This window comes from Oryx dammah, unplaced genomic scaffold (assembly GCF_014754425.2).
Source record: "Oryx dammah isolate SB20612 unplaced genomic scaffold, SCBI_Odam_1.1 HiC_scaffold_21, whole genome shotgun sequence".
Lineage (NCBI taxonomy): Eukaryota > Metazoa > Chordata > Mammalia > Artiodactyla > Bovidae > Oryx > Oryx dammah.
In genome coordinates, this window is record NW_024070205.1 from 73,653,015 (window position 1) to 73,667,349 (window position 14,335).

At 39.4% G+C, this 14,335-nt stretch overlaps 1 protein-coding gene across 3 annotated transcripts in view; it reads right to left on the minus strand.

Moving 5' to 3' along the window:
• CR2 (complement C3d receptor 2) overlaps positions 1-14,127 on the minus strand; it is a 47,546-nt gene extending 33,419 nt beyond the window's left edge. For 2 of the 3 annotated variants that reach the window (XM_040262908.1, XM_040262907.1), the window contains exon 1: positions 13,993-14,127. In XM_040262908.1, coding sequence (XP_040118842.1) covers positions 13,993-14,050 — 58 coding nt within the window. In that variant the 5' untranslated portion in view covers positions 14,051-14,127. Of the gene's footprint in view, positions 1-66; positions 153-574; positions 675-2,735; positions 2,916-13,992 lie in introns of all 3 variants that reach the window. The other variant, XM_040262909.1, reaches the window with a different exon arrangement.
• Positions 14,128-14,335: the final 208 nt, after the last annotated feature.

The following is a 14,335-nucleotide window of genomic DNA, read 5'->3' on the forward strand; positions in this document are numbered from 1 at the left end:
CCTTCCTGGGTAGTTATTTTGATGTGTAGATGCTCACTTTCTCTCAAGAAGGAAAATTCTACTCACATTCACAAACGGGTAGCTCCTTATCCCAGGTTACCGTATTGTCTAAGATACTACACATAGCAGATGAGTCACCAATGAGTCGATATCTAAAGATAAAGAGATGAGTGATCATCTCCCAGCTGAACATTTTAGAAAAGATTAGATCTTTTCCCACTGAAAGAATGGCAAAGAATAGAATATCATGGTGAAAGACTATGGACACATACATAAGATTCAACAATCTAAAGACAAATGAAATTTGACCTCCTGGTCACTAACACTGAAGATTTAAAATCGGAAGAGGAGTAGTGCAAATTGTTTCTCTTCTAAGGATCCTCTCTAGTAGGTCATCCTAAACAGTTCTCCCTGGAGCATATCAAAGAGGTGATTCTCTTTTTATTTATCTATTTTCAAGGGTGGGTGGCAATTACTCATATCTTTTTTTTTTTTTTTTTGGAAGACAAATGATTTCCATTGAAACTACTGTTCTAATATACATGTACTCTGTATATGTCTCCTGCCAACTCACCCTTTGTCACAAGAAAATGTAATTGTTGCCCCAAACACGATACCCTGAGGGATGTGAACAGAGCCATGGAGGAGTTCTTTAGGAACCGTACATGATTTACCTACAAGGGAGAACAAAACAGAAAAAAAAAAAATTGGGATTGGGATTTGGGGGATTTTTTTCTGCTTTTATTAAATTCCAATGTGACTGGACTTGCTGAGTAGCCTACCCATGCTTATGCAAAGAAATTTTGGACATTTAGAAAACTTTTATCTTTCACCTCCATAACACTATTTGTTTAAAACATGTAGTCTATATTTCTAAGCATGGATGAAAATACTATTTGTGGTCAACCATAATTTATAGTCTCTCAGTTCAGTTCAGTCGCTCAGTCGTGTCCAACTCTTTGCGACCCCATGAATCGCAGCACTCCAGGCCTCCCTGTCCATCACCAACTCCCAGAGTTCACTTAAACTCATGTCCATTGAGTCAGTGATGCCATCCACCCATCTCATCCTCTGTCGCCCCCTTCTCCTCCTGCCCCCAATCCCTCCCAGCATCAGAGTCCCGACTCTTTGTGATCCCATGGACTGTAGTCTACCAGGCTTCTCTGTCCATGGGATTTTCCAGGCAAGAGTACTGGAGTGGATTGCCATTTCCTTCTCCAGGGGATCATCCTGACACCGGGATCGAACCAGTTCTCCTGCATTGCAGGCAGATGCTTTACCCCTCGGAGCCACCAGGTACTGTAATTTATAGTCTCTACTTCCCCCTTTTATACTCTGTCAGTTAATGGCAACATCTACCAAGTCTTGTGGCTTAAAAAAAAAAAATGTTATCATTTCCTTTCTGTAGCTCATGATTTACCAACTGTCCTTAATTCAATTGATCATCAAGTTTTCATGACTAGATTCCAGAAATCTCTCTCCAAACCAATTATTTTGCTACTACTAAAATCTCTCATTAAATCACTGAGTAATAAAATTTACCTTTCTAATATTGGTTGCCACTGGTCCAGTACATATTTTATGCCACTACACATATTATCATTCAGAATCACAAATGTGGTCATGCCACTTCCCACATTAAAAAATTTACAATCACTTATCAATGTTCATTGGAAAAAAATGTATGGCCTACCACAGTTAAGTTCCAGTCCTCATCATCTACTATTTCTCATAATGAACCTTGTGTTCCAACCACAATATTTTTTTCTATTTTCTATTTTTCAAAGACATCATGTTCTTCCATATCTTTATATGTTGACATCTGCTGTTTTTTCTGTCTGTAATACCCAGATGTCCCTGTTCTCCTAGATAGCACTTATTTACTTCTCTGTGATGTCATATAATTTTATCTCTATAAATATAAAAAATTATACCATAGCACACTGTTTGCTTAAAAGCCAGTCTCTACAAATAGTATAGGAGTTCCCCAAAGACAGAGACTAGCAGATTAATTTATATATATCTCCCCAACCCCACCATCTAGCTTAATGCTTTATACCTAGTTATTACTCACATATATTCTTGATTACTTAATGCTTTATACCTATGATTACTCAAATATATTCTTGATTACTCAAATATATTTCTTGAATTGGGTAAGACTGAGGTGAAACTAATGTTAGAATTAGTTTATACATTATATATATATATATATATATATATATATTAATATATACTGACTTCCCTGGTGGCTCAGATGGTAAAGCATCTGCCTACAATGTGGGAGACCCGGGTTCAATCCCTGGGTCAGGAAGATCTCCTGGAGAAGGAAATGGCAACCCACTCCAGTATTCTTGCCTGGAAAATCCCATGGACAGAAGAGCCTGGTAGGCTACAGTCCATGGGGTTGCAAAGAGTCGGACACAACTGAGCAACTTTCTTTCTTTCTTTAGTATATACTAATATACTAACTTTTAAGATCACTGTAACACAGTACAGAGACCATATAACAAAGTCGTGGAGATTATAGGATAAACAGAGTTGGACAGCTGTGATGATTTAACTTCAATACCCAATAACTAATACCCTTAAGAGTAAAAGAAAACATGGAGAACCTAGGAACTCATTCATTTGAGATTACTGACTAATTTTCTTATCTTTTATCTCAAAAATTACAGGTTAGCCCATAGAGACATGCTACAGACTCAAAGATTCTTCTATTACAGATTACTCACGTTTACAGGATTGCTGAGCATTTGACCACTTGGAGGTCTCTAGGCAGGTGACAATGAATGACTTCTTGAAATACCCAGGAAGGCACTCATATTCCCAAGTTTTGCCAACAGCAAACTCAAACTGATCACTCTGAATTTTAGGCTTAGCAAAAGGATACCTTGGCAGGAATTTACACTGACCTAGAGACAAAGATCACAGGAATATCAAAACTAAGAGAGGCTAAAATCTCTACTGTGCTTCTGCATGGTCACCAGTTACAATGACAAATTTGACCTTTAAAAATTAAATCTAATATGTAGATATTTGGGGGGGTCAAAGAAAATGTATCTTACAGTATGAATGCATATACAGAGAAACAAGCTCAGGAGTTCAAAGACATTTTATGACAGACTTCAGAAAAAGAACTGGATAAAATAATTTTTAATAAAATTCCATAAAGACCCTGGAGTTCCACCTTTACAAAATCTCATAAATAAAAACTAAAATGGTATAATAACTTTTCTGCGATATCACAGGAAACAAGTATATCAGATCTTGTGAGCTCATCTCATGAAAGAACCTCCAAAATTACTTTTATGAATTAACATTCCTATTTTAGTCTTTAAATTTTTAGGTCCTAGCAAGGAGAAAATAGGATTGTTTTTTATTCTTCATTATTTTTTCCATTAACCTAATGGAGTAATATGCCCCCAAAAGCATTTAGAAAATACTTTCTGATGGGTACCAGATAAAAGGAGATAGTTGTTTCAAGATATGTCCCTGTGACTTAAAATAATTGTGATTATGATGATGAAAAAGAAACAAGTCTTATTTTAGGAGATGAGAAAAAAACTGTAACACCCTGATGCTTAAGAATGTATGTTGAAAAGAATTTTTCTAGATATGAAAGACAGTTCAAGTTTCAACTCCAGAATGATGGTATATTTGAATATCAAATCTATAAATCTCCTTTTTCAAACAAATCTGAAACAGTTACAGGTGCAAGGCAAAGAACAAACATGGACTAACTGACACAAAGGGAAACACAGACCTCCCAAAGTTATAGCTGGATCCAGCATTTTTGTAGTCAACACTTCTATTGGTGGAGTTATACAGACAGGAGTCTCTGGTGGAGGCACAGGCCAAACCACAAGGAGGGAACACAGCCCCGCCCATGCACAGATAATTGGATTAAAGATTTACTGAGCACGGCCCCACCCATCAGAACAAGACCCAGAACAAGACCCAGTTTCCCCCACAGTCAGTCTCCCGCATCAGAGGGCTTCCATAAGTCTCTTATCCTTATCCCTCAGAGGGCAGAGAGAATGAAAACCACAACCACAGAAAACTAACCAAGCTGTTCACATGGACCACAACCTTGTCTAACTCAAAACTATGAGCCATACTGTGTAGGGCATAGGGAGAGTTCTTACAAAACGTTGTCCACAGGAAAAGGGAATGGCAAACCACTTCAGTATTCTTGCCTTAAGAATTCCATAAAGAGTATGAAAGGCAAAAAGATAAGACACTGAAAGCTGAAATCCCAAGGTCAGTAGGTGCCCAATATGCTACTGGAGAAGAGTGGAGAAATAACTCCAAAAAGAATGAAGAGACTGAGTCAAAGCTAAAGGGCCACCTAGTTGGGGATGTGACTGGTGATGAAAATAAAGTCTGATGCTGTAAAGAACAATACTGCACAGGAACGTGGAATATTAGATCCATTAATTAAGGAAAATTGGAAGTTATCAAATAGGATGTGGCAAGAGTGAACATCGACATTTTAAAAATCATTGAAATAAAATGGCCTGGAATGGGAGACTTTAATTCAGATGACCATTATATTTACTACTGTGGGCAAGAATCCCTTAGAAGACATGGAGTCACCCTCATAGTCAGCATAACTAGTCTGAAATGCAGTACTTGGGTGCATTCTCAAAAATGACAGAATGGTCTCTGTTCATTTCCAAGGCAAACCATTCAGTACCATAGTAATTCAAGTAATCCCCAACCACTAATGCCAAAGAAGCTGAAGTGGAACGGTTCTATGATGACATACAAGACCTTCCAGAACGAATACCAAAAAAAAAGATGTCCTTTTCATAATAGGGGACTGGAATGCAAAAGTAGGAAGTCAAGAGATACCTGGAGTAAGAGACAAATTTAGCCTTGGAGTACAAAATGAAAGGGCAAAAGCTAACAGAGTTTTGCCAAGAGAATGCACTGGTCACAGCAAACACCCTCTTCCAACAGTACAAGAGATGGTACTACACACGGACATCACCAGATGGTCAATATTGAAATCAGATTGATTATACTCTTTGAAGCTCAAATGGAGAAGATCTATACCCTCAGTGAAAACAAGACCAAGGGCTGACTGTGGCCCAGATCATGAACCCCTTATTGCAAAAATCAGACTTAAATTGAAGAAAGTAGGGAAAACCACTAGACCAATCAGGTATGACCTAAATCAAATCCCTTATGATTACACAGTAGAGGTGACAAATATACTCAAAAGATTAGATGTGATAGAATCCCTGAAGAACTATGGACAGAGGGTTGTGACATTGTATAGGAGGCAGTGATCGAGACCATCTCCAAGAATAAGAAATGCAAAAAGGCAAAATGATTGCCTGAGCTGGGGGGGGTGCCTTACAAATAGCTGAGAAAAGAAAAAAAGTGAAAAGCAAGGGAGAAAAGGAAAGATATACTCATCTGAATGCACAGTTTCAAAGAATACCAAAGAGAGATACGAAAGCCTTCCTCAGCAATTGATGCAAAGAAATAGAGGAAAACAACAGAATGAGAAGAGTAGATATTGCTTCAAGAAAATGAGAGATACTGAGGGAAATTTTCATGCAAAATTGGGCAAAATAAAGGACAGAAATGGTATCGACCTAACAGAAGCAGAAGATATTAAGAAGAGGTGGCAAGAATACAAGGAAGAACTACACAAAAAAGATCTTAATGACCCAGATAACCACAATGGTGTGATCACTCACCTAGAGACAGACATCCTGGATTCGGAAGTTAAGTGGGCCTTAACAAACAAAGCTAGTGGAGGTGATGGAATTCCAGATGAGCTGTCTCAAGTCCTAAAAGATGATGCTGTGAAAGTGTTGCACTCAATATGCCAACAAATATGGAAAACTCAGCAGTGGCCACAGGATTGGGAAAGGTCAGTTTTCATTCCAATCCCAAAAAAAGGCAATGCCAAAGTAGGCTCAAACTACCGCACAGTTGCATTCATCTCACACCCTAGCAATGTCATGCTCAAAATTCTTCAAGCCAGGCTTCAACAGTACCTGAACTAAGAATTTCCAAATATTCAAGCTGGATTTATAAGGCAAGGGAACAAGAGATCAAATTGCCAACATCCACTGGAACACAGAAAAAGCAAGAGAGTTCCAGTAAAACATCTACTTTTTCTTTATTGACTATGCCAAAGCCTTTGACTGTGTGGATCACAACAAACTTTGTAAAATTCTTAAAGAAATTGGAATCCCAGACCACCTTACCTGTCTCCTGAGAAATCTGTATGCAGGTCAAGAAGCAGCAGTTAGAACAGGACATGGAACAACAGACTGGTTCCAAACTGGGAAAGGAGTATGTCAATGCTGTATAATGTTACCCTGCCTATTTAACTTATATTCAGAGTTCATCATGAAAATGCTGGGCTGGATGAAGCACAAGATGGAATCAAGGTTGCTGGGAGAACTATCAATAACTTCAGGAATGCAGATGACACCACCCTTATGGCAGAAAGTGAAGAGGAACTAAAAAGCCTCTTGATGAAAGTGAAAGAGAAGAGTGAAAAAGCTGGCTTAAAGCTCAACATTCAAAAAATGAAGATCATGGCATCTGGTCCTATCACTTCATGGCAAATAGATGCAGAAACAATGGAAACAGTGAGAGACTTTATTTTCTTGGGCTTCAAAATCACTGCAGATGATGACTGCAGCCATGAAATTAAAAGACGCTTGCTCCTTATAAGAAAAGCTATGACTAACCTAGACAGCATATTAAAAAGCAGAGACATTATTTTGCTGACAAAGTTTTGTATAGTCAAAGCTATGGTTTTCCCAGTATTTATGTGAGGATGTGAGAGTTGGACTATAAGGAAAGCTGAGCACCGAAGAATTGATGCTTTTGAACTGTGGTGTTGGAGAAAACACTTGAGAATCCATTGGACTGCAAGGAGATCCAACCAGTCCATCCTAAAGGAAATGAGTCCTGAATATTCATTGGAAGGACTGATGCTGAAGCTGAAGCTCCAATACTTTGGCTACCTGATAGGAAGAACCAACTCTTTGGAAAAGACCCTGGTGCTAAGGAAGATTGAAGACAGGAAGAGAAGCAGATAACAGAGGATGAGATGGTTGCATGGCATCACCAACTCAGCGGGCATGAGTTTAAGCAAGCCCTGGGAGTTGATGATGGACAGGGAAGATTGATATGCTGCAGTCCGTGGGGTCACAAAGAGTCAGACACAACTGAGTGACTGAACTGGTCGACAGGATCTAAGAATAGCCTTTACTGTTGGGACTCATGTCACACTGTAGGTCTCCTGTTTTCTCAATTCCTCTGTTTTCCTCCATTAACACCTACAAATGTCTTCAAGCACATACTTTTGCAAAACAGCAAGACTCTATGGGGAAAGTCAGGGTTTGACCTCAGTGAATAGCAACTTCACAACCCTGTCATTATTTGTATCAATTCACCCTAATCAAATGATTTAACCTATACATATCCAATGTGAATAAGAACAACCCTAAATAATTCCAAAAGCTGAAAACCTGTCTAATTTACAAGATTTATTCAGTAGTGATGACATGGACTAAGATGCAACCAAGATCTTGGAGAAGCAAAATGTATAAGTTAGTTTATAACATGACATTTGGGGAGAATTAAGTAAGAATCACACTTTCTGCATGAGAAATATTAGGAAATTCTTATCTTCAAAGAGACTTAGGAACTTTCTCTCTTTTGGGGGACACCAACTCTTATTAGTAGGGCTTCCCTTGTGGCTCAAATGGTAAAGAATTTGCCTGCAATGCAGAAGACCCTAAGGTCTATCCTTGGGTTGGGAAGATCCCCTGGAGAAAGGAAGGGCAGCCCACTCCAGTATTCTTGCCTGAAAAATTCCATGGACAGAGGGGCCTGGTGTGCTATAGTCTATGGGGTTACAAAGAGTCACACTTGACTGAGCAACTAACACTTTCACTTTTCAGCTCTTATTAGTAATGAAATTATCAAAATCCTAGGTCAGAGGACAGAAATTCCAAAATGCTGTTTTCTACATAAGAAAAGGGAACGTTATCTATGAACCATTAAATAACATTATTTTTCTTAAGTTGGATCCTCTTCACATCTTTTTAAAATCAGGACTAAACATCAGTATAAATAATGACAGGATCTAAAATAGAAGATAGTGACAAAATATTGACATATACATCACATAAACCATGCTAAAACTAAGTATGCAAAGGAGTTTCTAGAGAACAAAAATATATTTAATTCTTTATTTGTGTTTAAGGAGATTTACCTGAACTGGCTTAGAAGTCCATTTGAAATGAACAAAGAACAAATATATAGGATAATAAAAATAAACCTGAAATTTAAGACAGATAGCAGGTAGGAGGAGAAAATATTATAGATAATGAGAATTATTGTGATAAAATATCAAGACACTGGGTTTCCTCACTATTTGATAATTTTTGAATGACCAGTGTGCATATTAACCAAGATACTGTCTTAAACACAGAATATGCATCAGTGAACATTAGATACAAGGTTCTCACCTTCATGGAATTTATATTAAAATAGAGGGAGATAGACTATAAATAAATAGATGATATATAAAGGAAATAAACAGAATTATGTATCAAAATGTAATGGACTGGGAAAAGGAGGAGACAGGATGGCATACAACTTCAGTTATGATAATTAAGGAAGACCTATGACGAATAGACATTTGAGTTATGACTGAAGGATAAGAAGGTGTCAGCAAGGTAAAGTGCTGGGTAAAAGCATTTTAGGCAGAAGCCTAAGATCAGGGATGGATTTGCTATGCCTTAGGGATAGACTAGGGCTTCCCTGGTGGCTCAGATGGTAAAGAATCTGCCTGCAATGTGGGATACCTGGGTTCGATCTTAGGGTTGATAAGATCCCAGGGTATGGCTACCCACTCCAGTATTCCTGCCTGGATAATTCTGATGGACAGAGGAGACTAGTGGGCTACAGTCCCTGGGGTCACAAAGACAAAAGGCAAGTGTGGCTGGAATTTGGTGATCAGAGTGGAATGGGATGAAGCTAGAAAGCCCAGCAGAAAGAATTGCACAGGGCTTCTTAGTCTACTGTAGGATGTCACCATGTTCTTTTGGGTGGATGTCATTGGAGAGTTCAAGCAAGAGAGTCATGTGATCTAGTTTAACTTTTAAAAAGAATAGTCTGGTAACTGGATGGAGAATGGATTGGACTTTTACTTTCAGAAGTAGGGAGTGCAATCTGGAGGCTATTAAAGTAGACTGGACCAAATAAAATAAAGCTTGGATACAAGGAGACAGTGAGAAACAGATAAACCAGGCATATATTATAGAAATAAAATTGGTAGCACTCTATTGTACTAGATGTGGGGCTAAGGGAATGGGAGTATTCAGTAATGGCTCCAGGCTTTTTTAAACAAAATTTATTTTATTTATTCATTTATTTGACTACACTGGGACTTATTTGATGTATGTGGGATCTAATTCCCTGACCAGGGATCAAACCAAAGCCCTCTGCGTTGGGAACACAGAGTTTTAACCACTGGACCACCAGGAAAAACCTAATAAATGGCTTTTAAGCTTTTGATTTGAGCTACTTGGTTGATGATAATACAATATATTGAGATTGGAATGGACCTCTGTGTGTGTGTGTGTGTGTGTGTGTGTGTGCGTGTGTGTGCATGCACGCTCATGTGTGTGTTGTGGGGAATGTATAGAATTGGTTCCACTTTAGACTTAGTATATTTAACATACTCAGTGGACATAAAGATGCAAATGCAATTGCATGCACAAATTTGCCTCTCAGGAGAGAGCCCAGGGCTACAGAAAATACATATGAGTCATCAACATATAAATAGTATTAAAGTCATGAAACTGGATAGCTCTCTTAGGAAGAAAGTATGGAGGAAAACAGAAGAGGCCCAGGACTGAACCCTAAGACCCTCTAAAAATATTAGAAATAGGGCAAAAGAGACTAAAGGTAACCAGAGAAAATAGGTAAAAATAGGAAAAAATAGGTAAGAATGTCTTGTTTTGGAAGATGATAATGAAAACTGTTTCAAGAGGAAGAAGTCAGTCAGCTTTTGCTGAAAGACTGAGAAAGGTAAAGATAGAAAAATGACCATTGGATTTGTTAGCAGAAGGTCAGTACTGACTTTGATGAGAATAGCTTCAAGACAATAGTGTAGAAAGAATCCTGTCTGGGGAGGATTAACGAGAAAAATAAGTGTGAGAAAGCAGTCGAAGAGAATTTTTGCTGAGAAAGACGAGAAAAAGGACAAAAAAGTGGAACGCCACTGGATCATGAGAAACTTCTTCCCGCAAGCAAAGAAAGGATGCCCTGGGGCATATTTAACTGCTGGTGGGGATCATCCAAGGGAGAGATACAAACGGATGATACAAGACAGGGGGTATCTGCAGAGGTGAAGTCTTTGCATGCGAAAGACAGGACGGATTGCCATCCTGAATACAGAAAGAGGATCTGCTTTTGTCAGGAGGAAGGATACTTCTTCCATTGTTACAGAAGAAAATGGAACTTCCTTACTGAATTCCTAGATATGTGCAAATGCTGGGGATTCATCAGGCAATAAGACAGATAAAGGCCTTGCTCTCATGGCCTGGTAAGGGAACAAACAAGTAAATAAATTAGGAGGTTTTATATGATGATAGGTGGGTGCTCTGTGGAAAAAAGAACATGGTTATGTGATAGAGTGACTTGGGGCAGGAGCTACTTCAGGTAAGAGTCAGAGAGTCAGAGAAGAATAACAGTGGGTCTGAGACCTGAATCTTGAGGAGACAGGTAAGGGGTGACCTATAGACAAGTATTTAACAGAGGAAAACTAGAGCAATAACTAAACAAGTGTGACTCCAATTAAGGAACAGAAAGGTCAGCGTGGCTGAAACAGAGCTGGTGAGTGAGGAATACAGACAATTTCAGAGAGAGGCAGAGGCTTGGCATTGAGTTTAAGGAGCATGGATTTTGTCTTAATGTGATGGGAAACCCTTGGCAGGTTTTAAGCAGAGGAGAGAAAAGGATCTGATTTCAGACAGAGGTAAATGATTGGAAAATAGGGGAATTTCTCTTAATGATTTTGTTTCCTTAGTGTTAGATGAGGTAAGGCTGTCAGTCAAGGTAAGAGTGAAATTTAAGAGTATAAGAAATTTGAATTGGTTTATGCAAATAGGCAAAAGGAGAAAAACAAAACCACTCTGAGCAGGAAATTTGGTCTTTAAGACACTTGCTTCAGAATTTTTCAGAATGCTTGTTAAATCTTGGATTCCTAGGCCAACTCCAAAACATTTCTCTGGAAGGTAAGGTGGAACCCAGAAACCTATATTATAAAAAGGTACCATAATTCCTCAAAAAATTAACAACAGAACTACCATATGATTCAATAATTACATTTCTAAGGGATATACACAAAGAAAATGAAAACATTAACTTGAAAAGATATCTGTACCCCCCATGTTCACATTATTTATACATGTAAAATAGCCAACACATGGAAATAACCTAGTTGTCCATCAACAGATGAATGAATGAAGAAGCTGTGGATGAATATATACAATGGAATATTATTCAGCCATTAAAAAGCAAGGAAATCCTACCATTCACAACATGGATGATATTTGAAGGCATTATACTGAGTGAATAAGTCAGAGGCATACAAATAATGTATGATTTCACTTATATGTGGGATCTAAAAACAAAAATACCAAACTCATAGAAAAAAAGAGATCTGATTTACAGTTACTGAAGACAGAGCATGGGAGGAGAATTGGAGGAAGATGATCAAAAGTTTTAAATTTCCAGTTATATGAAAAATAAGTATAGCAATGTAATGTACAACGTGATAACTATAATTAACATGGTTTTATGATGTGTGGGAAAATTGTTAATAGAGTATGTCCTAAGTTCTCATCACAAGAAGAAATTTTTTTTTCTTTTCTTTCTATGTTGTGTTAACTAAATGGATGTTAACTAAATTTACTGTGGTAATCATTCTATAGTATGTGCAGATCAAACCATCACGCTGTACACCTTAAACTTAGTGATGTATATCAGTTATTTTTCAATAAAACTGGAAAAATACATGTATGCATTCTTTTTGTAAAACGACTGTCAAGAGTTTCTTAAGCATGCTCAGAGGCAGGAATTGCCCAAGAGCCAAGGGATGGACAGGGAAGGGTACATAGGAGGAGCAAAAGTCAGGAGGAGGGCATGGGCAGAGCATGAGCAAGAGATCATGGGGTGACAGTCAGGCAAGATCAGCAGGAAGTGGGGGGGGAATCAGGAGGGATATGCTTAAGTGAGATCCAAAGGCTTGAAAGACTGAAGACATCAGATTTAACCTTAATTCCACAGTCAGTAGGAAGCCCTTTTAGATTTTTGAGCAAGGGAGTGAAATAATGAAAAAGATATTTTAATTTTAGTTTTCATGATTGGAAAGGTTGGACAGGTATCAGAATAACCTGTAAGAGAGGAGGTTGTTACAAAGGTAATCATAATGAGAATGATTGGAATATTGGTGTGAGAATGATAAGACAAACAACAGAGGCACACTAGTTATGACAGCTGGCAGTTCAGTAAACCTGCTCTTTCATGTGTCTGGAGTTAAGTGACTGAGAGGATAGTCCTGCTCTGGTACTGGAAGGGGCTGCTCTGGCATCCTTGGGGGAACAATGAATTGACAGGGTTGCTAAAGAAGTTGATTTTCAATTGATAACATCCTCTCTGAAATTTAGAAAAACGAATGGAACACTGGCAAAAAGTCTGGTCAGGGACAATGCCACACAGATGTGTTAGAGAAAGTTGTGAAAGTACATCTGTTCAAAGAGAGTCAATAGGTAGGAGAGGGGTGAAGATAGTGGTTTGGGGAAATGTTCAATTAAGGGTCAGGAAAAAGTTGAATGTCAGGAAGCTGACAAAGTAAACTGTAATAGAACCAAAGAATGCAATATCCCCTAGCAAGTTGGCAGTGGTCAGGCTTAAATGCTGACTCCATCAAAACAGATTCAGATAGTTATCTTATTACTGGCATTTAGTAATAGCATCGAACATCCAGCTTTCATTTGCCTAATTTCATTTGATATTCAAGGCAGTCCAATAAGGGTAGGGCTGCTTATCACTAGCTTCCTTTTAAAGATGAAGAAACTGAGGCTTGGGAACTAAATGACTTGCTAAAAGTCACGTAGGTATTGAGGTCTGTATACAGTAAATTTCTTATCCACTGTCCTCTGAAAATTATTAGACAGTTATACCTAGCCTATTACCAAGAGACTCCAATCTTAAATTACAATACAATTTAATTTACAATTTAAAATTAAGCCAGTCTGGAGGAAGAAAATTATAATAAAAGTTGAATGACACTTTCTGGTGCCATTGCCAATGAATAACACAAAGAATTGCAGTTTTTATTCACATATCAGCTTTTCTAAGTAGCTCCAGATGTTTATCATTTAGGATCTCTCTACCAATATCACATCAAAATTATATATATATATATATATATATATATGAATCACGCCTGGGAATCAGACATTATTCTTTTTTGGGAAGCTAGCGGGAGGCTGTGCTGTTTTTATTGGCAGGGGGACGTTCAGTGTGTGCAGAAACTCCCGCGCCTAGCGGAGCATGCAACTGCTCTCAGCACAAGCAGGTTTCGCATAAGTGTCTGGGCATTAGCGCTCGCAGGCCTGCGGGACCCAGAGCGCTGAGCACGTGCTGAGTCCCGGCGGCTCGGGGCCCGGCGAGCACAGGGCGGGCACGTCACGCCACAGGACACGCTGGACAGATCACATAGTGCCATTCCGTCATGCAGCCAGCGATACTGGCGGCCCCAGCACCGGAGCAGCGAGCGAAGACCTTCAGGACCAAGAGAGGTGCCCCAAACGAGCAAGAAGCAGGCAAGGTTGTCCCACCTTCTCACTTTTGACTGCTTCCTTTGCATCATGGCACAGAGGCCATCCCGGTCCCAGACGCGTCCCTACCTCCATGATCCCATTCCCAGCTCACCGAGGACCCCCGGCGCGAGAAGAGTCAAGAAAACCCAGATCGGGCCCGCGGCGCCCATGCCACGGCTGCAGCCCCAGCGGCGGGATGCGTTCTGAGACCCGCGAGCCTCCAGCTGCTCCGGGAAGACAGGGCTAGAGAAGCTGGCAGCTGCAAGCAGGGGAAGATGGGCTCTTAAGTAGTGTCTGGCACCACGTGCTAGCCTGAGTGCACACCTGCAGGCTGCTGGGGGCGGGACCGCACCGTGAGGGTGGCAGAAGGAGCTGCGGGTTGGTCCGGGGCCGGCGGGCGGAGAAACTCTGATTCACTGTTTGGCTCAGACTCCAGTCTTCAGTGCAGTCGCTTC